At 46.8% G+C, this 25,720-nt stretch overlaps 1 protein-coding gene across 1 annotated transcript in view; it reads right to left on the bottom strand.

Annotated features, from left to right (window-relative positions):
• Positions 1-23,815, bottom strand: part of crim1 (cysteine rich transmembrane BMP regulator 1 (chordin-like)) — a 35,495-nt gene extending 11,680 nt beyond the window's left edge. The window contains exons 1-8 of the mRNA XM_056425606.1: positions 23,173-23,815; positions 19,414-19,575; positions 18,953-19,126; positions 11,045-11,287; positions 6,031-6,210; positions 3,063-3,266; positions 2,108-2,236; positions 1,701-1,854 (exon numbers count right to left, since the gene is read on the bottom strand). Coding sequence (XP_056281581.1) covers positions 1,701-1,854; positions 2,108-2,236; positions 3,063-3,266; positions 6,031-6,210; positions 11,045-11,287; positions 18,953-19,126; positions 19,414-19,575; positions 23,173-23,470 — 1,544 coding nt within the window. The 5' untranslated portion in view covers positions 23,471-23,815. The remainder of the gene's footprint in view (positions 1-1,700; positions 1,855-2,107; positions 2,237-3,062; positions 3,267-6,030; positions 6,211-11,044; positions 11,288-18,952; positions 19,127-19,413; positions 19,576-23,172) is intronic.
• Between the last annotated feature and the right edge of the window lie 1,905 nt (positions 23,816-25,720).

Here is a 25,720-nt window from a genome sequence, read left to right as displayed (position 1 = left end):
CCCGGCCAGTGGCTCACCGGACAAATACAGAGACAGAGAGCGCTCGCGTCCTTAAAGCAAGGCTTTGTTTAAAGACGGTGTGTGGAATGCCAAGCAGCGCTTTGGGCTCCAGGGGGACGGGGAGGCTCCGGGGGCCCCGGCACTGCTGGCTCGGCACAATTTCCAGTGTGCAGCAACTGGGATGACCAGAAGAATGGCAATCATGACCCGTGAGGTCACAGTGATGATTTCTTTGAGCTATGATGGATGTAAAACACGACTTCAGCCGTAGAAGCTGCACTGAGAACGTTCTTCATCTGGACCGCCGACACCAGAGAGCAGGGCTCAGTACGTCATCCGGTTTTGGAAGCCTGCACCTTCTGTTTTCGATACGTAGAGTTAGGGGTACGAGTACACACAGGATGTCTTCAATATCAACACAGAGATCCTTTGTGCCTTGTGTTTCTTTGTGGCGGCTGCATGCAGAAGTCCTCCGTGAGGAGACAGATTTGCATTGTCAGGCTGACGAGCTCCGAGAGGATTTCAGACTTGTGAGGCTAGACCTAAACAGCTGCTTGTTAAAGATAAAGCCACGACTTCCTGCTCCTCTTTTCCCCACAGGGTCCCCCTCATCCTCTCCTCTGGTCTCCCACACACACACACATATCGGGACCATCTCGAGCGTTGGCTCTGCAGAGCGCGCTGGGGATGATGAGTTTTTGATTGTTGTTTTGAGACGGCACAGTGATTTATGAAATGAGAGTGGTGCCCGGAGACCGAGCTTCCCGGTAGAGAGCACTTCCAGATGTTTTTATTGGGTAAAATGTGATTCGGAGGAGATGAGGGGCTGAGAGGCTGGCGAGGACCTCACAGTAAATAACTTACACACACACACATGGGACAGAACCAGGATTTGCCACCAAGCTCAGCCCTTTGATGTCGGATGCCAAACTACTGATGCCACGGCCTGCTTCACTTCCTTTGGACCAGGCGCAGACAGACACTGACCTCTGGGCAGCACTCGGTAATATTATCCAACTAGACTCGGGGAATTTAGGAAAACTAAAACATTTAAAAAATATAAAATTACTAATACGAGGTATAAGCAGGCAGATTGTTGATGCCTGATGTCACGGGCGAGAACCATTCATCTCTAACGTTGTGAATCTGAGGAGCTCAGTGGGACAGAGAGGCTGAGTGGACTGGTTATCGTACCCTTAGAGAATGCACAAGAGGAGAAGTTGAACCTGAAGCATTGTGAGGACTCTGCGTCACCGTTCAGTATAACGCCCCACTACTGAACTCCTGATGAAAATGCCAACAACCACTTCGTTACCGAGCAATGGAGGCTAGATATATGTACGCACAACGCAGTGCGTACACAAACAGCCAACTATAAAATAACTGTGCAGTCTCTTCTTTTCTAAAATATATGTTGTAGTGGCTGCAGCCCCTGTTGAGTTTATATTGTTTAAATGTCTTTGTTATCTGCTTTGGTGATTCTAAAAATAAAAGGTAGGCACCGCTGTGTCCACAGCTCAGCTTATTTAAAACCATATTATTATTATTATTCATCAGTTCTATTCAGACGGTCGATTTGTAAGAGTGGGTCTGATGGCGTTCCACCTGTGTATACAATAATAAGTTGCCTTGAAACATGCTAAACACATGGATGACCGTGAGAGAAAGGAGAAACCCTCAGGGTCACAGGGCGCACTTACACATATCCATATGGGCAGGTCTTGGTGCAGGTCAAGGGTCGGCACTTGGGCACGGGAATGCTGCACTCACACACCTCACAGCCAAAATCATCCGTCTTGTATCCCATTGGGCATTGGAGGGAACAGTATTTTCCCAGGTCAGGGCAGGAGTCATCTAAAAGAGTTGAGAGAGAGGTCATCTGACCAGGAGCTCAACAATCCATCAAAGGCACAAGTGTCAATGGGGCTCCTCATGGGAACATTCCTGTGACAGATTGCTGCTGCGGTTGGCAACTTGTGTTGATATCAGCATGAGCAAACGGGTAACTACAGCGCTGTATGTCCACCATGACAAGACAAGCAGCATGTCAGAAGAGACCCATGCTCGGGTCAGTCTTTAACCCTTTAAGAGAGGAAAGGGAACTTACTGTTGAGGCACTGGCAGAGCAGACATCCATTCGTGTCTTGTTGGAAGCCGTAGGGGCAGTCATTCCCTGCCAAGGAGCAGTTTTCCAGGGGAGGGCATAGCAGGGGGCTAACTGTTTCGTAAGAAGGTTCTAGGGAACAAAAGCGATGATGGAGGGTAAGAACTTTGCATGAGAGCAACATTATACAAAGAACAAGCTGTGATTTATTTTATGACTTTCTCTTTGTTCTCTTTCTATCCGTGTGTGCTCGGATGCCCTCGGGCGTTCTTCCTCATCGATGCTTTTGGTGCCAACTGTAATAGCTACGTATTTACACTGCTCTTATTTTGGACTAAACAGTGATTACAGATAAATGTAGAGCAATTACACCAGGGTGGGTCACACTGTCGGGGGGGTTACACCTCTCCGTCTCATTGGTTGGAACCGTCTCCCATTAATAAGTTGAATGTGTCTTAAAATGCATGCTTGAGCTCGGGGACTACCGGTGAAGACGAGAGAGTGTGCCCTGGTCTGAAGTGAGACAGCCCGGCCCTCTTGACTCAAGTGAGTTCAGTTTGAAACGCACCGGTATAGCACCGTCGCTATCCCCGTCAAACGCCGGTTGCCACGTTCAGTGGGAGGAGCAGCCCAATGAGCTGTAACTAATTACGCACACACACAAAAAGGATCCACTTCAATTACGCAGCCGACTGCGTTAAAAACGCGGCGCGGGCTCGCTCACACAGGTGGGTCTCATTTTGTGGGCAAGGGGGTAATAAAGGAACACAAAGAACCCTGCAGCCTGAAGAATGCTCCGTGGCCTCCTCTTTAATGAGCCCATGCCGACACGGCCTCTGTAGCGAAGCTGCGGGGCCACAAAAGCCTCCGACATGTGGTATGTGGGCTGACGTGTACCTCTAAGCTCTGAGCTGTGCATTAAATAGGAATAATATAAACGGCCAACACGACTCTCTACCTTCACAGAAGGGACAGCACTCTCCGGGGATCTTGACGGGGTATTGACAGCTCTGCTTGCAGGCCATGGCCGTGCAGTGTGGTTCTCCATCCACACACTGGCAGAAGGTGCAGTCGTCCTCCTTCCACTGCTCCTCGTGGGCTCGCAGCTTGTTATTCACCCAGCAACTGGCCTTCGTGCTCTCCATCGACAGCAACTCCACATCTGAGTGGACAGAAAGACACATTGTGGGTTGGTATATCGATATATATATATATATATATATATATATATATTGACAGCGCTTACTCGCGTGAGTTTACTCGCCCGACTGTTTGTGGTTTAACCCCATCATACGCGTCGTTGAGGGGGCGTGGCTTTTCTCTGTTACTTTGCTCCGTGGAAAAATATTTTCCGCCATGGAAAGTATTCAGACCCCTTTAAATTGTTCATTCTTTGTTTCATTGCAGCCATTTGCTAAAATCAAAAAAGTTGATTTGATTTCTCATTAATGTACACTCAGCACCCCATCTTCATGGAAAAAACTGAAATGTAGAAATTTTAGCAAATTTATAAAAAAAGAAAAACTGAAATATCCCATGGTCATAAGTATTTAGACCCTTTCCTCAGTATTGAGTAGAAGCACTTTATTATATACTAGCAATATTTGATTTTCTGAGTTTACAAGAATGATCTAGCTGCTCTGTCATTTGCCACTTAGTCATTATATCCACATTACTGATGAATATTTATTAAAAATCCCATCGTGCAAATATTTAATAAAAGCACCAATGGTCACCCTTAAGTATCATCATTAAGGTATTTGTTCTAAAATATTGTGTTTTCTCCATATCGCCCAACCATAATTGTTGGTTCAGGTTAAAAAATAGAAGAGGAATTCTCTAATTATCAGCAAAATCATGTATAATTTTGTTTGGCTATGAATTGTATTTAAACCCGAGTGCTGCATCCTCTACTGTAATTTGATTAACAGTGGACTGAAGGAAGCAGGATACTCCACGCGGGAGTTAACCAGATATGGAAACTGGCTTGTCACCAAGAGCTGTTGAATATAGATGTTTAATCTACATTTACAAGTGGGAAGAGGCCCCTGGCTTCGAGAAAGTACATAGGGATTTAAGTTGAAATAAGACATGTTTTAGGGTATTGCCACGTCATCCTGAGAGAGATTTGATCATTGTGGAAACATAAAGGGTGATGACATTCATAACGGCTGGTCTCCAGCGTGTCCGCTCACCTTTTGACTGAAAGCTCCAACTCATCCGTGTGAGTTTCAGCCGTGACCCTTGAGGTTGAAGGTCTTCGATAGTTTTTGGTCGGCAGCGAAAGAAAGCACTTTGTATTGAAAGCTAAATTATTTTGGCACAGTTTCAAAGCCAGTATGTGAGGCCATTGTGCTCAGCTTGAGGTGGCGTACGATGCCTGAGCCCGTCTGTGGAAGCCCTTTTTTCCATTTACTATAAACAGTTTTAATTGTTTGTGTTACCCTGTTTATTATAGAAGGAGGTTTCAGCATTTTTTCTGTGTGTCAGTGTGAAACCACTTTTGTAGTTTGAGGAAAAATGTTAAATTCTATGTATGTTGTTTGTTGTTTTTTTACTAGGGTTGAAAATGCACTTATTAAGTAGTTTTTGGATAAAGGCGTCTGCTAAATGACATGTAATGTAATGTAAAACCCAAAGCGTGTTGATATTTATGTGTGTTTCTGAGTCTGGTGCGTCTTACTGACTGTGTGTCAGAGGGAGAATGGGTGCTGTGTATTGTGCCCGGGGGGTCCTATTTGCCTTATCTGATCCCAGCTGAGTTTTGGCTGCTGAAGTTCCTCCACCTGGCAGTGATTAACCTCGCCAGGATCCATTGTTCTTTATCTGCGCTGTACTATGACCCTTATTTTGAAACTTTAAAGTGTTGCTTCAGGATTTTTGCATTTCACTTCCATGAAGCTGGGGGATGCATTAGAAAACTATTTATTTAAAGTGGTGATTATTGTTATTTTTTGTGTTCCCATTACTCGATCAGGCCCAAAAACATTCACTTACCATTTTAAGGTCTACTCATAGCAAAAAATATCTGGCTTTTAAGATAACAAATACCGCACTATGTTAACACGCTAAGCTGATGTTAATTTGGCCTTTTTGCCCAGAACACCTGTCTGCTAGTAATTTAATCTCCTGTAAAATGTATTGATTAGTTAATTTCAACCAGGTGGCTTTAAATACATCTCTTAATCAAGAGAACAAGCAGTAAGTGAGAGCAGCTTTCCATGAGGAGAAGATGAAAGCTTTCAATACCGATCTACATGCATGTACGTATTCCAGGTGTAGCTCCAACACTGCCCTAATCTCCTCTGCCGTCCTGCTCTTTGTCTTCTTCCCTCGCGCTCATGCGCCCAATCAACTGTAGCCAAGTGGCCAGAGGCTAAAACTGGCTACCGTCTCCATCCACTGGCTTCGGGCAGACTGTAATGTGGGTGCCATGTGCGTTGCAAGCCCGTTTTTAACAAGTGAGCATATCAGAGCCCCCTACCTGGCTTTGAACACATGTGTTTTGCGATTGGATCGCCTCCATTAAGCCCGAACCAGATATTACAAAGTCGAGCTGTACACTCTGAAAGAGAGTTTTTATGTTCCTTCGTCTCCCCAGTGGAAATGAATCCCTGGTTGGGTCTTTAGTGTGCGTCTTGTTTGCCAGGTATGTTAACAACTGTGGAAAACTGGTTATATGAGGAAGCCATTAAAGTAGGGTCACTGGATGTAGGTGTTGGGCATGTTGAATGGTGATATCCCCTCTACTGGCACCAACTTTCCACTCAGCTGACCACACAGGGCTTCTCGTCTATTCCACATTATCCGTAGCGTAAACCTCGATAGCTTCATTTAGAATATCACAGTTTCAATGGTGTAACGTTTTGCAAAGTGAAGAATTAAGTTGCCACATTTGAACAACATAAAAAGGTATACGTGGGTACCTATGCAGACAGGGCAGCACTCGCCCTCGGGAATGTAGAAGTTTTCACAGTCCAGCTCAGCGCACTCGGCCTTGGAGCAGAAGGAGATTCCTCCCCGGCACTGACACAGCCAGCAGGGGTCCATGCGGTACACCTGTCCCTCAGAAAACTCCTTCCCATTGTGGACACACTTGGGAGAGACTGAGGAGAAGTACACGGAAAAGAGGAATCAGTCGGCTGCTGACAGCCTTTACAGTAACACGTAGGTGTGGTAATGTATACCACCCTTTACCCGCTCATGTGTCCATTGGTGCATTTATACACTTGTGGAATGATTACCTCTGAGGATGTTCTCCTCAAGACTATAAATCAGAAAATTGCAGTTTTGAATCACAGTTGTCAAGCTTGATTAGTGAGAGACTATCACAGCTGTATACTATCAATTAAAAATGCATAAACACATCCATTCCTTTTCTGCTATTCATGGAAGTGTTTATCTGAACTAACCGGTGCTGAGGCAGACACTGATGGATTAAGCCTGTGGGGTGGAATGGCATTTATCAGACAATGAAGCAAGCCAAGTCCATGCGGAGGAATTTCACAGGGATCTATCTCGTCTTGAAAAGGAGGCGAACTCTTGCCGTGACGAGTAAAAGAAAACAGTAGTGGGTCTGAGGCTTTGGCAGAAACTGGGCTCCGTGTGCTGGTGGCAGGTGGAGGGAATCAATGCTCCGACCGGCCTTTCCCAAAAGCATCCAAGCACGATGAACCTCTTTCAGCTGTGTTCCCTCTACTATGAAATAAAATGAACTTAGTTAGAGCTGTTGGAAAACCAAGGTCTGGTCTTGTTTACAAACAGGCCCAGTAAAGACCAGAATGTCCTGTTAGTACTTGACACTGTCTCAGTCTCTGAATGATGATACTACGTATGTTAATATTCTCACTCTATTCATAGTTTGTGCACCCACAATAGCGTCAATATCGTATAAACCTTATATATGTAATCTTATCTCTGTTTTTAGGTTTGTTTAGTAACATCTGCCTCTCGGGACTAAAGATGAAAAATAGCCTCTTGGCTAACTGGCACATTTACAGAGATGTTTTTATAAATGTGCCCTGTCCCTTCTCAAATAAACCAAAGTAAAACAAAAAATGCGTAAAGGAAAACCAGTTCATTGGACCCATGGTCTTTAAAGGCAGAATCTGTATATAAATATCTGTACGCAAGTTGCAATTGTCAGAGTTATTCAAAACAAATGGTGGTAGTTTTGTCACCAAAAGTAGCAGGAAGATTACAGCATCTCAACGTGAGACTAGATTACAGAGTCAAAAGAGCCGCAGTGGTTTAGGTGACTCAACTTTCTAAGATCTCGACAAAACACACAGCAACTTCTCATCAAATCCTCTCCAACATTAGGGGAGTGAGGCACTGACCGTGTTTACATGCATTCGAATAACTGGCTTAGTCGGACTGAAATCGAATTATCCGTTTCATGTAAACACCTTTGTTCGACTATGTGCGGTCCGACTACGATCCGATTAACACCCCTGGATAACTCGATCCGATCCGGTTGATAATTCGACTATCGCGGCATGTAACGGTGAATTGGATTAGGAACTGGACTTTGCGTCTTTGCGCATGCTTGAGATCCCGCCGCCCTCCTCCCTCCCTCCCTCCCATGTCGTGACCCGGAAGTCGAAATAGTCGAAAGAGACGATAATGTCACTATTAACATCATGCAAGAACAGTAGAGGGATGTAGCGTCGCCTTGCTCTCTGTTCGCCATCTTTCTCGAAATGTTGATGTTGTTGTTGTTGGTTGTTGTTTGTAGTGATGAAGAGGTCAAGCGGAAATGGCTGTATCACCACGAGTTGTAATGAAAACAGCGCCACCTATCGTATCGGATATGACATGCTTTCGGCCAATGATTCGAATTACTCACTGCCATGTATATTGGGATAACAGCAGATCCCCCAAAAGATAGCATAGTCCGACTAAAGCAAGATTAGAATTATACCATCATGTAAACGCACTGAATGTGGTAATGTAAGAAAGTCTCCAGACTCAGAGGGGTAGCTGCACTAGTTAGGAGAGTAAATGCATTGCACAGATGCAGGCAGATGTTGATGCAGGCAGATGTTGGGCCAGCAGTTTCTATTAATGAGAGGCGGCATCTGTACTCCATACCTTTAAACGCAGACAACTCCCGACAACCAGCACTGCACTCTGATTCAAAGCAGGTGGGCCAACTAAGTTTAAAGTAGAGCTGGGACAATTTGTTGATCATTTATTCTCTTTTTTTCCATTCAGTTCTTTCTGCCTCTTCCTCTTCCTCTCTCAGTATTCCTGCAGTCCTGCTTTGTGATGTTCAGTCTTCTCTAAATTGAGGTGAGGATTGGACAATTCTTCTCTTAACCTACAAAGCCTTGATTGGTGATGCTCCATCATATCTTAAGGAGCTTGTAGTACCATATTGCCCCACTAGAGAGCTACGCTCACTAAATGCGGGACTACTTGTAGTTCCTAGAGTCTTAAAAAGTAGAATGTTATCAAGCTCCTCTTTTATGGAACCAGCTTCCAATTTCAGTCCGGGAGGCAGACACAGTCGCCTCGTTTAAGAGTAGACTTAAGACCTTCCTCTTTGACAGAGCTTATAGTTAGGGCTGAATCAGGTTTGCCCTGGGCCCCCTTGATGCTGCTATTATAGTATAATGGCGGGCGGGGGGAGATACTGAGCACCTTACTCCTCTTTTTTTTCTCCTTTAAGGATGATTTTTTCATCTCTCAATCACATCAACTAACTCTGCTTCTCGGAAGAAGTCTTTTTTTTTTTTCGTCGGGGTGGGTCACCCTATGATGAGACAGCATAGATAATCTGCCTGATCTGATGGATGGGTCGTGGTCAATTCGTCATTCCTGCTCACACACTGTCCTGTTGAGACTTGAGACGCCTTTTGAGACTCTGCCCCTCCTCCTCCCCACCGCCATCTGCCTGATGGATCGTGGAGGTCTCCATCGTGGAATATGCCTACTATGAACTATTCATACACTCTGTCATATTCATTGAATGTATTTTAACTCTAAATCTGTCCTTCTGTACACATTACATCTATTGCATCTGTCCATCCTAGGAGAGGGATCCTCCTCTGTTGCTCTCCTGCAGGTTTCTTCCCTTTTTTTTCCCCCCTGAAGGGTTATTTGGGAGTTTTTCCTGGTCCGATGTGAGGTTTTGGGGCAGGGATGTCTATGTGTACAGATTGTAAAGCACTCCGAGACAAATTTGTAATTTGTGAAATTGGGCTATACAAATAAACTGAATTGAATTGAATTGAATTGACATGGAGAGGCCATAAAACATTGACGCTAAGCTTCTCTAAATCATTCATAACTGACACAGCCGAATGAAGCAAACCCACAGTGGGAAACATGACTCTTCCCGGAGAAGACTAACAAAAAGAATACAATCTAGATCTTTTGATCAGCTATGAATATCAAAAGACAATGTAGGAATACATGTTAAGCTTATGTTACAACAATCCCTCATCAATGTCAGAGGACAACAGTGTTGCGTGTTCAGAACAAACTCAAGCTGAGCCCCCTGAGAACCTGAGTGTGGTGATCTCAGCCTTGTTGCTCAACACCGGCGTAAATCTCAAAAGAACATGTGCAGTCCTGAACCTACTCTGCGTCCAGGGATTACTACAGGGGACACATGCGGCATATTTGCCAGCAAAGTGTTGATAAACAGCACGCAACGGCTACACGGAACCAAACAGGAACATCTGTAACATCTGATGACCTCAGGTCAGGACGGTGCTGCCAGGTTTGTACTGACACTCAGATACAGCCGCTCTCCAGCCAACAGTGGAAAGAGCCGATTGTCGGCCAAGTGGGCAATGGAAACAAGTCCATCGGTCCATGCCTGAGCGGATGGACAATGGGGGTCGTGTTTAAGGGCGTTGCATTAGCAACCCAGACTTAATATGCATAAGATACAGTATTTTTAGCCAGTGCTATGGGGGCCATTGCAGGACTGGGATGATGACTAGGGGGCCCAGTTTGTGTCCTTGGCCGTGTCCCGGTCTGTGGAGCTTTCTGACACGTCGCTCAGTCATGCAGGCCTAACGCACGGTAGCGCAGCACAAAGGGCATCAAGCCCCCGCCCAAAGAGCAGCAGACACTTGTTATCAAAACACTGATCCCATGGCCCCCGCGGCTGCCATTCAGCCCCCGCTGGCCTGCCGGACTCGATTACCCTCCCCACTGGCAGACTGGAGCACATAAAAAGCATTCCCATCAATGAACTGTTGAACCTTTTTTTCCTTTGGACGTGTGACCAGACAGGAACGCTTTGACACTGCACTTCTGTTGAGCAAATGTGTAGCCTAAGCACTTTTCTGGTCACTGGGCTCGTTAAGTCCATTAATTCCGGGACACGGCACTCATTTATGCATGTGGAGGGGCCAGAATGGGAATTTGTTCTGTTGGTAAAACAGCGAATAGTTGTTGGGAGCGCAGAGTAAACCGACCAATACGACCGGTCCCCTCCCTGACTCTCCTGGCTGCCTCTGGGCCACGTCAGAGAGCGCTGAGCTCTCTCTCTCTCTCTCTCATTCCCCCCCCCCCCCCTCTCTCCCTCTCCTGCATTTTCATTTCCTGTCTCTTTCTCACCAGGTGAGAAAATGGTACAAGAGTGTACTTCATACCACAATTTGCTTTAAAAGACCCATTATATTTCATATCCATTTAGGCAATAGAAATATTGTGGATACACCCCTTAAGAAATGTCTTTGAACCCTGGTCCGAACCCTCGTAGGCAGTGGCCCGGCCGGATAAACAGCCCAACAGTAATTATCCAATCAGCAACTTTCCTTTTCATCTGTGGACATTAGGTCAGCAGGGAGGAAAGCCTTACTCTAAGGGGAAATAATTACTTCCTCAAAGGCGATGAATCTCACACCGACTGTGCCGTTGCTACCCCCAGTGGGAGACCAATCAGAGCGGATCGTGTCATGTGCAGTTCAGTGCAATCACCTTTCTGGCACTCGTAGACATCGCAGCAGTCTCCTGACTGACCGCTGGCCTGGCTGAGCGGCACGGCGCGCTGTCCGCTCGGGCACTGGGGCTTGTGGCAGGCCCGGAGGTCGCAAGTGCACTGAGGCCGTATGGAGGGGCAGCAACCAGCAGGGGGCGTGTAACTCTTGGTCAGGACAGACCCCTTAGGGCAGGAGGGCACTGGCGGAGCAGGACACGTCACCCCGGCACACCTCAGCTCCTCTGAAACACACAGTCATGGATGCACGTTCACATTAGGACACAGGTGGGTGTGTTGCATACGGTCTCGTGGAAGGAACATGGCGTTTGCATCTTTTTAATAGTTTCTCTTCCTTTGTAAGACAACACCCTCCGCTGCTGTAGGCTCTGACAGTCCCCACACTGTTCTCCAAGAGGAGGGAGCGTTCTTCTTTTACTTGCACATGTGTGCGCATGTGTGTGTGTGTGTGGGGGGGGCTTCTTGTAGTGTCGGTTGAGTCACTTTCGAGCCGTTTAAAGGCTGAGTTCACACAGTCGCCCAACACAAACGGTGTGCAGTCATCAGATCCCCACTTCAGCCTCACAGCTTCCTGTCAGAAGTGAGCGCGGAGCTCTAGACACGACAAGGCTCTGTGCGTATCCTGTCTACGGGCCTCTGATCCCACCCAGCCAGGCTCACAATCCAAACAGCCTCTCACGCTCTAAAACCAGTCATTAATACCAGCCAACCTTCAGCAGAGCTTTTCTTCTTGCCAGTTTAGAATCTCCCCTTCACTTAGCATACCAGGATGTGTTTGTCTTTTCATTTGCCAGAGCCAACATAATGGCTCTGATACCCCTTGTTAAAGGGAAAAGAGGTACAAGGGTACTGTAAATCTGGGCATGGGGCTCAGGGGTGTATTTTGGAGCCTGTTCAGGAAAAGAAAAGTGGAGCGCCCCTCTGTGCAGCCATTGTATGAGAACAGTAGCTACCTTACAACGATTGGATTACCCAAACCAAAGGGATGTGTTTATTTTGGTTCTCAGTGTCACTGTAATGTATACAGTGCTGAAGAGAAGGGCTGGGGAGAGCAGATGCATGTCCTGTCCTATAATTGTCAATCACTGAGCAATTGCCCAGATCTCCTGCTAAAAACACAGTAGATACACACTTGGTCGCACTTTGACAGCTGAGAGTGAGAGTGGGAAGGCAACATTAACTCGTGCAGAAATGATGGATGAGAAAGAGGAACGTCTGGTTATCTAGTTAAAACTAAAGGAGGAAATGTGTCAACAAATGGCTGCCTTATTAAACATGTAGTTATGACTAAATGAGGAATACTTGACAATCTTTGCATCTGGGTCTTGAGGAGAGAGACTGATAAAGGCTGAGGTTGCATAACAGCGCTTGGGCTTTTGGTCGTAAAGCAGAGTTTTCTTGATGGCCTTCCCAGACAGGCCTTGGCTCCACAGTGCAACACGAGTCTCTCAGAGGATGTGCCTCATCCCTGACATGTGAAGACCTGTAAATGGATCCCTCTGGGTTTTGCCATCAGATGTGGGAAACTGAACCGGTGAGCAGTTCGGGGTTCAGACTACTGATGCCCTGATAATGATTCTGCTCTGCCGGTCCTCAACTCCAGAGTCGGACCTCTAATTCAAACTGTATATTGTCAACCATTCCAGCTCTTTAAGACCTGATGCTTCTGCCGACGGTTGATGCCTACCTGAGCAAGAATAAACATGGAGGAGAGGATCTTATGTCTGCTGTATTTTGGTGGGCGGGGTAACATTTCTGACGGATGAAACTGAGGATAGGGGAAATATTGAATTTTTATGGCTCCAGATAAATAGAGCAGGAGTGTGAGGTATCTGTACTGTACTGTTTACTCAAGCAACCTGGGAACAGTGAGGACCGCCACAAGGCTCTCATTGATAAACTTTGAAGCTGAATAGTCTCATAGAAAATGAAGGGAAAACCCCTGAATTAAGGGAGGCTACAACCCTTTTAACGGGTTCGGCCTAATTCCTAAGCAGGAGTTAAATAAACTTCAGTTGGAAGCGCTGATTGGAGAATGTTTTACTTCCAATAAAGTCTAACGGAGTCTGCTGCTGCTCAGTTGAAGACTGGTTTTGCATATGAAAACCTCACACTGCTTGAAGCTAAAGAAAATGCCCTGAGACGATCTTCCACAACGTTCTGCTCCGACAAACACTTTCTATGTATTGTATGTGTCCGAGAGAAGGCTGATTACTCCTTCAGTTGTGATAATGACGGGGGTTAGAGTGTGCTGGGAAAAGCAGCTGGCAGACATACCATTGTCATTCAAATGAATAGAATTGTATCCATCCGTGGAAATGGTCCAGCCCTTGCAGGTCCAATTAATATAATTTTCTAGCTGGCATGTTCATACGCACAATAGGCAGACGGAGAGGATGGGAAAAGTCAGCAGCAAATGGATTTTATCCAGAGCTGTTTGTGTTCTATGTCTGAGCATAAATGGTTATAATTAGAGAGTCAGCAACCACAGAAACAATCTTGGTATCACAATGGTGGCCGTACTCCAGTTTGCACAAACACAAAAGGCCGGATTTGGTATGCTTGATAAATTCTCTGTGCAGATTAGGCAATATGCTCATCAACAACGGCTGTAGGCCTACAGCAAAGAATGGAAAACCTTTGACCTCAGTGCACAACCAGCAATAAAACACACACACACACACACAGGTCTGCAAGAGGTGGGATACGGAAATTGCTTAATTACCACAGAGAGGTCTCTTTTGTTAACAATGAATATTTCTGGCATCTCAGCAGCTCATTGAATAAAGTAAAAAACACCTATCTAAATGGGGTTTTCTTCTCTTCCAGCCGGGTACAAGGAGCGCAGTCTTTCCTTAAACCACAGCGGCTCGGCCATGCAGAGGAGGCTGTGTTGACAGCCTGAGTTTACTCATGGAAAATGCGCACAATGTGAGTTCTGTTCACTGACTGGCTTTGGAGGCAAGTCAGCGGAGAACAAAGCTGTCTCAGTCCAGCTGCCCTCCGTGGGTTTCTGGTCTGTCCTCAGGTTTTATAAAGTTGCTCCGCGAAAGGGACACATCAGGGTTCGTCTCTCACGTGAAGCTGTGGCCCGTCGCCCGCAGCAGCGAGAGCTGAGAGAGTCAGCATTGTCCCCGGTGGTTATCGGCGTGTGCGAGTGTATGTGTGAGGACCGCAGGAGCACGTCTGACGCGGTCCGGGCCAAAAGGCACCGGCGGGGTCACCAGGTCGAAACATCATGGTTAGAATCATGAGGTCGACGGGCGAAGGCACGCAGCAGCCGGCAGCCTTGCATCTGCTGCCTGCACGCCTCGCTCTCTCTCGCGCTCTTTGGCTAAATATTTGCAGATGAAAACCCTGATCTCAGAGTAACACCGCTGGCAGCTGTGAATGAGCATGTTTGGGTGAGGTAATGAGCACATGTCCACATGTAGGTGCACATTTGCACGTCGATTCTTCATGCGTTTGTGTGTGTGCACAGCGAGTGGACATTCCATTGAAACACACCCTTCCCTTGCCGTCAGATGGACAATAAGATTACGCCAATGGCCGAGAGCGCGAGGGACTTCAGTCTTACTGAAGCGCCAGTTCTTTGGTGCTCAACACGAGGCATGGTTCATCGTTATATCAGGCACAACATGAGTCTACTCTGCTCCAGGTTACTGAACATAAAGCACTGGGCACCGCCTTTCCCATTAATTACTTAGACTGTGGCGACCCGCCATAGTCTATTTTGCTTCGCCATAGTTTTATAACAAACTGAACATATTTTTACAATTCTCAACAGGCGGGCTGGCTGGCCCTCTACCCGCACATTTCCTCCTCTGGCTCGAGTTTGCCGCCGAACGTGAGAGTGGATCATGACCGGGTCAGCGTCACAGCATCCTTAGAGCCACTTTCAGGGGCCGTGAACTGAGCACTCGCTGTGCCCGCTCCCTGCAGGGAATGAGCCCGGCAACCCGTCTTAAAACAATGACCGCGTCCCGGTTACCATGCTTTGTGAGCGGCATCACCATTCATACTTATACAACCAAGGTTTTCATTGTTACATGGTTTACTACAGCATAGTGTAAACATACTCAGGAGTAAAAGTTACTTAAGTAAAATAAAAGTATTAGCATTAAAATATACTTCAAGCACCAAAAGTAAAAGTATACTTATTATGCAGAATGGCCAATTTAAAATAATATATTGAATATAGGCGTATAACATTGGATTATAATTGTTGATGCATTAATGTGTTCATTACTACTAAAAAAAGCATAACTAGTAATATTGTCACATAATTGCAGTGAAGTTAAAAGTACAATATTTCCTTCTGAAATGCAGCGGACTAGAAGTATAAAGTCACATCAAATAGAAATAGTAGGGTACAAGTACCTCAGCGTTTTACGAAAGTATTTAAGAAGCCTAAATGTCGTTCGTTACGCTCCACCACTGCAAAAACAAGAGTGCACTATTGTTTACAGGAGCGCAACGTTCTTCATTAAACTGGCCTCTTGATGCTCTCATCGTGCACCACATTGATGCATTTGAGTGTAAAATGTAAAAAACAATCCTTTCGTGGAGCCTTCCCAGAACCCTTATAGAGGGTCTGAGGTCCACCCACTGTCGTCTAACAGAATCCTGTGTGAAACACGGGGGAGACATACTTGAATAGCTGGCTTATTTACTGTCACTCAAGCAACACTATAGTTCAAAACCATGCACCAAGTGTATAGGAGACCCGGGGTGTTGAATACATCGTGGATGAGGCAGTTATGTCTGGATGTGTTCCCTTCCAGGAGAAAAGAATGACGGATGAAATATAACTGGGAACTAAAGCAGTCGGAATGGGTCTGGGGTCTGAGGTCAAGATGTAGTGAATGAGTGAGGGTTCGAGCTGGACGTGCAAGAATGGTCTGAGACGTAATGTGTGTGTGTGTGACTTGGCTAATGCTGGTTTGGTTTACCCGCAGACCATGAGCCGTGAGCGGGTAGACAGCTCTCCCAACATGCCATTAAGGGAACTTCTTTGTCTCATTCGCCACACAGGACTTTTGTTCCCTCTTTGAAATCACTCCCCAGTCCCCACACACATACAAATGGGCACACACTGGGAAACGAGCAGCTTGCAGGGTACGACGGGGGACCGCGGCTTCCGCAGACGGCACACAAACACACAGCGCTGAGACGTCTCGCGCCCCATGCCAGCCGGCGGCGGTCTGGCTTGGCCAGTAATAGCTCTGCCACAAAGAGGCTGCAGCCAAGCAGAACTAACAGCCCGTTCACAAGGGCACAGAGGGGCCGGGCGGAGGTGGCAAAGGTGGGAAGATTTGTGGGAACAAGCTCAGTCTGTGCCATGCACACCGGGCACTGCTTCCCCGTCTGGTGAACCGCTGGTGAACTTCCACGTGCCTGTGAGGGACAGTTTCTATCCCCGCTGTCAGAGCAGACAGCCTGACTGCTTCTGCATTGCTTGGCTTTTCAACGGTCACTATTTCTGAGCAACTGTTAGTATTAAGCGATGCCAGTTGTATGAATCACCTAAACACTTCCAAAATGATGGCTTTTTTCCCGTCAGTGAGTAACAGCAGGGGAATTCCTTTAACATAGCACTTTGGAACCTTATCATAAATGAAATATGTAAACCATCTTCGACTGTAAAATTACCGAACACCACCCTACCAAGACCCTGGGGCCTGTGCTTGACGCAAATACCTCAACAAAATGGTTGGCCTCACTTGCGATTTCCTATCTTCCTGCGGCTGCCTTCCCCCTCCCTCTCTCCTACTTATCACATCCTCTTTCCAAGTCATGGGGGTATTACGTCTGTTGCTTCTGATTGAACGTTTGCAGCCAAGTTACATCAGCGTCTTGAAGACCAGCAGAGAACAGGATCCCGCTGAAACAACACCAAGCGACGTCAGGAGATTGAACACCAGCCGTGGTGGAGCGGAGAAAATGTTGAGTTTGAACAGATCACAGTGTGTCACAAGGGGAGGGGTGAACTAACAAGACCACTGAGTGAGTCACAGAGAGAACGTGACCGGTCAAACCATTTCCATGTGTGAGCTTATTGGAGAAGAGAATCTATGTTCCGACTGATGCTGGGACACAAGGTCTGCTGTGTGTGTGTGTGTGTGTGTGTGTGTGTGTGTGTGTGTGTGTGTGTGTGTGAAGGGCGGTTAGTGGGGCTTTCCTGTTTAGAGGATACATTTGCTGTCACACACACGCAGGGCATGCTAACACTTCTTAATAACTGCTTGTGTCTCAAGACGAGGAGTGGTTCATGGACGCAGTCTCTATGGAGAACACCAGCACTGAGCGAATCAGATCCCAACCAGCGAGTCCGGGTGTGGTCGCAGAGGAGGCTCACACTGGTGACAGACGGAGGGGAAATGTCTGCCGGGAACATCTAGATAAACAAGATAATTATCACACACAGGCGTGATTATATTGAACCATGTGTGTGCATCTGTCCACATGCGCGTGCATACTTGCAGACATAACAGACGCACACACACACACACACACACACACACATCCTGGTCTCTTAGTTAATGAGGGGCCATCAGAAGGGCGGCTGTGTTGCAGTGAGAAAGCCGTTGAAAAATGTTGTTTACAGTTTTCGCCGGTGTGAGCTTAAACCGTCACCGCCGGCTTTGTCGATGAGGGAGTGACACAACGGGGAGCCAGCGGTATACCTTTCACTGTAACGCTTTCATGATTTTACGTCGAAACAATATCGTGTTTGCCGAACACACTTTCTGTGCGACATACCGACGGAGAACATCCACGCGGCTGTAGTGTAAATGTTGTGATATTTGCAGACTAAGTAATCTCAAATATGTTGCCAGACACCGTTTCGTCCGTCTTAATCGCCGTCCTTTGTCTGAAATGTCAGTACGTTTCAAAGAGAGCATCAAAGGGGAGCAGCATGGAGGTAAAATCAGTTACAGTCACAGGCTTTACACTTCATCTGTTCACCACTGCAGCGGGCCATTTTTCTTCAGGATTTGGCATCCTGCTTGTTCGGTAAAATGAAGTTTACCCAAAATACTCAGAGGTGCAGTGAGTTCACTCGGTAGCAGTCGTGTGCCATTTTGCCAGTCAAAGTGCCAGTCAGGAGGAGCCACTTAGCGCCGTCTCCCTACCAGACACCTCACAGTCCAAATGAGGAAACTCTCTGTGCCAATAACATTTTGCACTCAGACATGTCAATCAGGGAGGGTGTGAAGCGTGGCGGGAAACACACATTCTCGGTTTGTCACACATTGTTCGAGAGATTCCCTCTTTTTTTCTTAAAGCATCCATCTGTGGAGCTTTTTGAGACTTTTCCTGGTTTTGCTACTCTGTCGGTCAGATTCCCACCTTCTTTCCTTCTTGTTTTCCTATCATTACATCTGTCTCTTCTTTTCCCTAAACCTCCTCCCCCTTTTACTTTTCCCACTGTGCATGACATCATGGGAAGTGCAGTGCTTTATGCGATGTGCCTGTTCAGCTTTCCCGGGGACTCGTTATGAATATTCAGGAAGATCCGTCACACACACAGTCTTAAGCACTTGATCTTTAAAGCCCATTGCTGAATATGAAAGGTGGTTACCTTTAAAGTCACATGGCTCCAATTGGTCGCTGGCAATATGCTTCCTGTCACACATAATGGGCTGAACATAAGGAGATATGCGTTCCACTCAGAGGTGTGATCTGTACAAGAGCTGCACCATACTTTATATCAATGTTTATACTTGGGCTATGAATGATAAAATCCTGTTAAAAAATATCTTCGTAGTTGCAGACACTTCAGACTTGAGTATAAATCTGCACATTTCGACAATAAATAAATTGAAAATGAATAAATGCTGCCGTGTGTTTTGTCATGTTCTAGTTGCAGGTCATGTGAAGGTTACCTGCGGCTTCCTGGCACTGGCTGCGGTTGATGTAGGCGAAGTGGTGGTGGCAGCTCTGAGACTCACACACACAGCCCTCGGAGGTCAGGTTACACCCAGAGAACATGCAGGCCGGGTTGGATGGTCCCACATACTTCTCCCGGTTTCTTTCCAGGTGCTCGTGCCTTCGACCCTCTGAAATCCCACCGTGGAAACACACACACACACACACACCACAGTCATCAATGAGTCACAGACAATGGCACCACTCAAGGGTTAGTGGGGGACCACTCCACAAAGCCTGAGCGTGTGTGTCATCACTCTGATATGTAAGTAGCATTAGTCACCTTAGAGCCACATCTGTTATGGATTAGCTCTTCTCAATGGACAGTATTATTCCCTCTTCATCAGATTATGTGTGTGTGTGTGTGCACATGCATTAGTGTTTTAACATACGTGTGTGATGGGGGAACAGGGCTCACCTGACTTGCTGGCCTTCATGCAGGTTTCCTGGTCCGGGTAGGTGAAGGAGCCCAGGCAGGTGTGAAGGGCATCGCACACACACTGACCTCCGGCTCTTTCACAGCCCGTCATCAGGGGACAGCGCTCGTCCTCCAGGCCGGCCTCTGGGCGCTCAGGGAGCGCTGCGAGCGAGAGAACACAGGGCATCATTAGGGTGGGGGGAGATCATGAACTTCTCACTTGGACTGGGGTTTGTCTATTTTAACTGGGAATAAAGAAACATTGGGCGGATTTACAGAGAAAGCGTCATCGCAAGCTCAAATGAGCCAAGATCCGTGATTTGTTTCCCCAAAAGTACACAAGGGTTAGCCAGCTTCCAGCTTCGGTTGCAACACATCGCCCTGGCACCACCATTACTGAAGGGACTAGTGTATTTCTGGGCTCCGTCCTCACCGTGCCACACTACTTCAGCCATTGAGCCCATTTGTTTGCTTTTGTTTCAAAGCATGGGGCCCTTCCAGGGATTTCATCTCTGCTGGCCGCTGGGACGCCTCCTCTGTACCGACGCCACTTGCACAACTTATTGTTCCTTCGCCTTGGCGAGATGGCACCTCGAGGCTTTGCCCGACTTGGATCCAACTTCACTTCAAGAAGGAATGTCCGAGAGAGTAATGTGTCTTAGCGTACACATTGCCCATAGTGTTCCTTTCACATGCATGCATGAATAAACCCATATTTGCACCCCCAAATTACCCTCCTTCACAGTTGTCCGATCCCACTAAGAGTGGCAGCAGAGTAAACGGGAGGAGACAAACTGTAACCCCGAGTAACCCTTTGCCAGGCATTTAGCTCCCAGGCCTCAATCAACAGTGTGGAAGCGTGATCGGAGCTTATCATAATACTCTGGCTTTCTTCTTCCACCAACAGAAGAAACGGTCCAGTGAAAAAGTTTCAGACTTTGAAATAAAGCCTCTTAAAATTAAAATCAGTTCCATCCTCAGTTAGGATTCAGAGAAACAATAACATGATGACTCAAAGTGACTGCTAAGAAATGGAATTTCTTGGCTTTGTTTTTAAATGCTGTAAATCATCACACAGCCAACATGTGTATCCATCTTGATTTAAAATAGATGATTCACGATGAGAAAAAGTGGGACTATTTCTGGAATGAATCGTACCGTTGAAGTGAATCAACGGGAGAAGAAAGCAAACTCTTTCCCCAGGTTGAGGTTGGTTGTGTGCAGGACTCCTCGGTGATGCCCACGATAGTAAAGGTAACACTACCTCTAGCCAGCCTGTGTGTTAACAGTCTCCCAGACGGCCAGCGACACTGGCAAAGCACAAGCAGCCTTTTGAATAGAACCACACCAAAACTTTCCCTGTGATTTCCTTTCACCTTAAAATGATTCTCAGCTACACATTTTTTCCATTCCGAGGCTTTCCTGTGCCTGGGAGGGTATTTTCATTTGAGGTGGTGGTGGTATGGTCGCCTTGTCTTTGTGGAGTGCTAAATCTGGCACGTCGAAAATGAGGTAGAAGTCAAAACAATGAATGACAGGCTGAACACTAGAGACATTGTCTCACTAACTCATTTTTAGCTTGACCCCTGTCAGCCTAGCTTGTTCTAAGCTGGTCTGCCTCAGCCTAGCCCACCTTTGGTCTGACCCAGGTCTGGTCTGGTCATGATATCTATTATCTGACCTGGCATGACTCTAGCCAAGGTCTATGGCTTCATCCCAGGGGGATTCCTCTCTTAGCAACTGAGACTACTTGTCTTGGCATCCAGGGCCAGGATGAGAAAGCTGACCTCTAGAGGCCCTCTGGCTGATAGTGAGCTAAAAAGGAAGTCTTTGAAACATTAGATAATACCGGAGGAAGGGAGAAATAGAAGGCATGCGAGTGGGCATTGCGTCCATGTAAGATAGACGTTCTGTTACGTGGTATGTTAAGTGCCTCTGGAGCTAGTGGAAACTTGTGTGGGAGGGCAGACAATGAGAATACAATGAGAGCATCAAAACAAATAATTTTGCAACAGATTGAATGATTTCACCTCGCTGAAGCAAATACGAGAAGGGGACAGATACATTTGCCCCAGAGCAGGTGCCAGTGTACTCACAAGACGCCTGACAGACTCATACAGTCTGCAGCTGCAACATTTGATTCACAGACAAATTCCCTGATGAGAATAACTGATATTAATGCAACAGGTATTATTTATGGGACACGACAACCCTTTTTGGTTCTTATACTTCTATAAATGCCTGGATTTAAACACTTCAACACTTAACAGTTTATCTCCAGCAGATTTCCGATTCTTTTTTAGATTCCAGATCTTAAATTATATTTCCAGGTCCGGAGAAATAAATGCTCAATTCTATTGCAGTTTAATAAAGTTAATAATGACGGCAAGTCAAAGAAGTTGTTAACTCCTTATCAACAATAACAGTTTCAAAACAAGATGATGCATTACCACGGTATACCCCTCAGATAATATGCAATATGTCATCTGTCACAGGTTGCTGAGCCTCCACACTAACAGATTCCGACCACCTAGAAAATCAAAACTGTGAGCAGAAAAGCAGGGGATCAGAAGGAGGAAACAAGTACCCCTTACTCCTGATTGCGAGTCTAACCACTTTAAGACTCTTGCAGCTTGCAGAGGGAAATCTGGGATCAGACTCCAGCAGCCTGCCTTAAAACACACTGGGAGGTGTTGATTTACCCCCACCTATAGGATACTGAGATTGTGTGTGTGCGTGTGTCTGATTTAGGGGTCTGCAGCGTGCTTCGAGGCCCCTGAAGCCAGAAGAGGCAGCACGCAATCAGAGGAGCCATTTGGTCTGCCACTCGCTCCAAAGCTGTTAATTCGCCGAGGAGCTGTCCTCCAGGCGCCAGCCGAAGCCGTACAGGAGGTCTCCTGGGATGGCCTTGGACTTGGGACCCCCGGAAGACCCTGCTGGAGCCCTGACTTGGACCACCCCACTGAAGGATGGTGAGAGAGCCGGATCAGGCCATGCAGACATCCACTGAGAGCTGCCTACTCTCTCCTACAGCCCCGTCAGTCCATCTCAATCATCCAGAAACCAGCTGGACACAGTGCAGGTGGAGGGGCTCGGTGGGTGGGTTATTTGTGCCTATGGGGAAGGCCATTGCTACTTACTGCATTCACCGAGAGGAACCTGACACCCCACACAGTACTTTGACATTCAGAAAGTTGCTAAAATTGTGCATAAAATGAGCACATCCTCCAGTTTGGATTCAACAGAGTCCATGTTAGAAAAGGCAGTAATCACTCAATCCACAATTCACACTCATTCAAACCATCATTTTTGACTTATTTCAATTCACTGCCTTTTTGTATGCCTCTTTGCCATGTGAAGCAAAGAGCACAGCACTTACTAAAGCAGAAGTGTAACCTAGTGCCAAATCACTGCTTCCAACCGCATTGTGATGGCTGTGAGCGGAGTGAATGAAGCTTTGAGGAGAAGAAAGAGCAGTTGAACATAACTCCTCTCTTGGCAGCCGAGAGCCCCTCAGACCTGGGGAGCTGCTCCAGGCAGCCAGGGACAAGGTAAACACTGACACAGTCATTGCAGTCAGGACTTAACTGACATTTGAATAGTGATGCCTTCAAGCCGCTTAAAGGAAGAGGGCGGTTGCCTTCCAAATTAATTGACACCTACAGCTCTTTTCATTACACTGATAAACAACTCAGCAGCAGATTTAGTCTTTCAATACTACCCCAAGTTATATGATTTCATAAAAATGACACTACCCACCTTTACATACTCCAGTTTCTGGGATTTGTGCTGCTCCTGTTTTGTTAACAGAGGCGCAGGTCAGCCCCAGGGCGCAGTAGCCGTGCGCCCAGTCCTGTCCGCCGCAGGGTTCCCACTCCAGCCGGGCACACTGGTCGCAGCATCCGCAGGGATCCCTGGCCAGTGTCCCGCCAGCCTCGCAGCCGTGCGGGGCTTTGCCAGGACAAGTGCGGAGATTACACGGCGTGCACTCGTGAGCCGAGAGCGCGCGCACCAGAACAAGGACATGTAATAACACAACAGAGCACTTGCTGAACATGTTTGAAAAAACAAAAATATGTATAAAAAAAAGAAGCCGTTAAGTTTCCCAGAGAAATAGTCCGCTTCTGTCAGAGGATCAACCACGTGAGCTCACTATAAAGTTGCAAAAGTCTTCCTTTTAAAGGTGTGTGACGCGCCGTCCCTCAGGCGCGCTGTTTAACACACTTCAAGAGCACGAGACTGGAAGTGTGCGGATGCGCTTTGCGGCTCTCACAGTTCAGTGTCGGCAGGTAGACGCGCGTCTCATCTGAGGAACAAATCCAGGAGCGAGGCTGTTGATGTCCAGTGAGGCTTGCTGCTGCTGACAGCGACGCACGAGAACGCAATCTGACTCTCACATTGTCATACAGGCATATAGAAATTAGCGGTGCACCCCTCCCACTGACTGACATGGGCACCGACCAGTCACAGGGAGCGAAAGGAGGGAGGATTTGAACTGATGTGTCGCCTCCGTGTTGCGCAATGACGCAATTCTTAGTGCTTGCATGCGAGTTGCTTTTCTGCGTCATATTCTGTAAATCCCTGCAATTTTGCGGATGAGAGCAATTTATTGGTTTGAAAATATTGTTTTAAATACTTAAAAATCATAACAAAGCAGTGTTACTCAATTTCCAGTCCTGCTTTATGTCACACTATATATTACATTATGACTATGTCTATATGGTAATAAAATAAGAATACAATATCGTCTAGAGTAGACACTCCCTTCCTCATTAAGATGATATCTTGTGTGCCACAGAGTGCATTTACAGCAGGGCTCTTGTCACCAACCCCCTAATTGTTCGCTATACCTCTGTTCAACAATACAGCCATAAAGTCTGTCAAAGCCTCATGATCAAACATTATCATGCTGTCTGTTATTCCACAGCCTCACCTTTTGTGCGTGGGTGAATGCGTGCTTAGTTGTGTTTGCAGGTGTCCGACTGTGTATGTAGGTGGCTTTTTTTCAAAAGTCAATAGGTCATCTTGTGTTTGTTGAAGCAGTGTTTATGTGCTTACATTGGCAGATGGATGGTGTGTGTGTGTGTGTGTGTGTGGGGGGGGGGGGGGCAGTGGGCACAGCTGGAGGCTGATTGTGTCAGTGCCACACACATTGAAGACCTAAAGAAAGCAACAACAAAAAACAAGGTTTGTCCCCCTTTTCTGCTGCACAAGTGAGCAGAAGCAAAGCCGACAGATTTTTTTCCCACGGTGACAGATCACGGAGAGTCTTCAGAGGCAGTCGAGTGTGATGGTAACACTTGGGGCCGGCTCCGAGCAACTAATAAGAATTACTGGAAAGTAAATGACACACTAATAGAAATCATGCATCAAAAGTGTGAAGCTGGTCCAATATTATGCATTTTCAAAAGATGTTTTCTTCAAAAAAACAATTAGAAGTCATCCGGGATGATTTCCCACACAACACACAACAGCACCTCCCTCATTTGCAACATCTGCCTGGATCCACCCGCTCCAACACAAACACAACATCCAGGAAATCAGCCCCACGGCACGCATAATCAGCCCTTGCAACACAACTCGGCTCTTGTCCTCCAGCTCCAGCCCTTTCCCCCCCTCCCTCCATCCCCTCTTTAAAGCTCTTGTCAAATGGGCTGACCTGCTGACCGCTGGCTGGGACACCCAATGTTGGTTGACGACAGATCAGACCAGGACCTTGGAGAGCCTCGGTTTCCATTCACTTGCACAGATTGTGGCCCAGTGGCACTGACCTATTGCCTGCATGGGCAATGGGCTTTCAAACAGGGGCCCGCTGCTATCATGGGCCAGGGGGTTGTTTTTTGCCAATTGAAAGGTCACCACAGCACCTCACGGTCCTCTTCCTATCGATCTATCTATACTAGTAATTCGATATGCAAACACTGGGGGATCATAAAGGGGATATTTTTCTCTCAGTTGGGCAGCAGGGGATCATCAACAATACAATAACTGGGTCTAAACAAGAATAAACCCGTATTAGACTCATTCTAAGCATATGGTCTTCGTCAAAATGTTGCATGAATTTGGCATTTGAGAGACGACAACTGTAGTTTATGTGTGCAAATGACGCTTGGAGTCACAGGAAAATACAGCAGGAGAGGCATCAGTTGTCCTTGTCCTTCTACAGTGAACTGTGTGGTGTGATGACTGTGATGGAGGCTTGTGGAACCAGATCCAGGTGGGCTTAATCCTCCCTGGCTCCATAAAACGGAGGTGTCACGGTGTGTGAGATCTGGTCCAGAGATTGGATGACCTCTCTCTGTCATCT

Source organism: Pseudoliparis swirei, chromosome 11, assembly GCF_029220125.1.
Source record: "Pseudoliparis swirei isolate HS2019 ecotype Mariana Trench chromosome 11, NWPU_hadal_v1, whole genome shotgun sequence".
Classification (NCBI taxonomy): domain Eukaryota; kingdom Metazoa; phylum Chordata; class Actinopteri; order Perciformes; family Liparidae; genus Pseudoliparis; species Pseudoliparis swirei.
The sequence above is the reverse complement of the archived record's forward strand: the minus strand, read 5'-3'. Positions and strand labels throughout refer to the sequence as shown.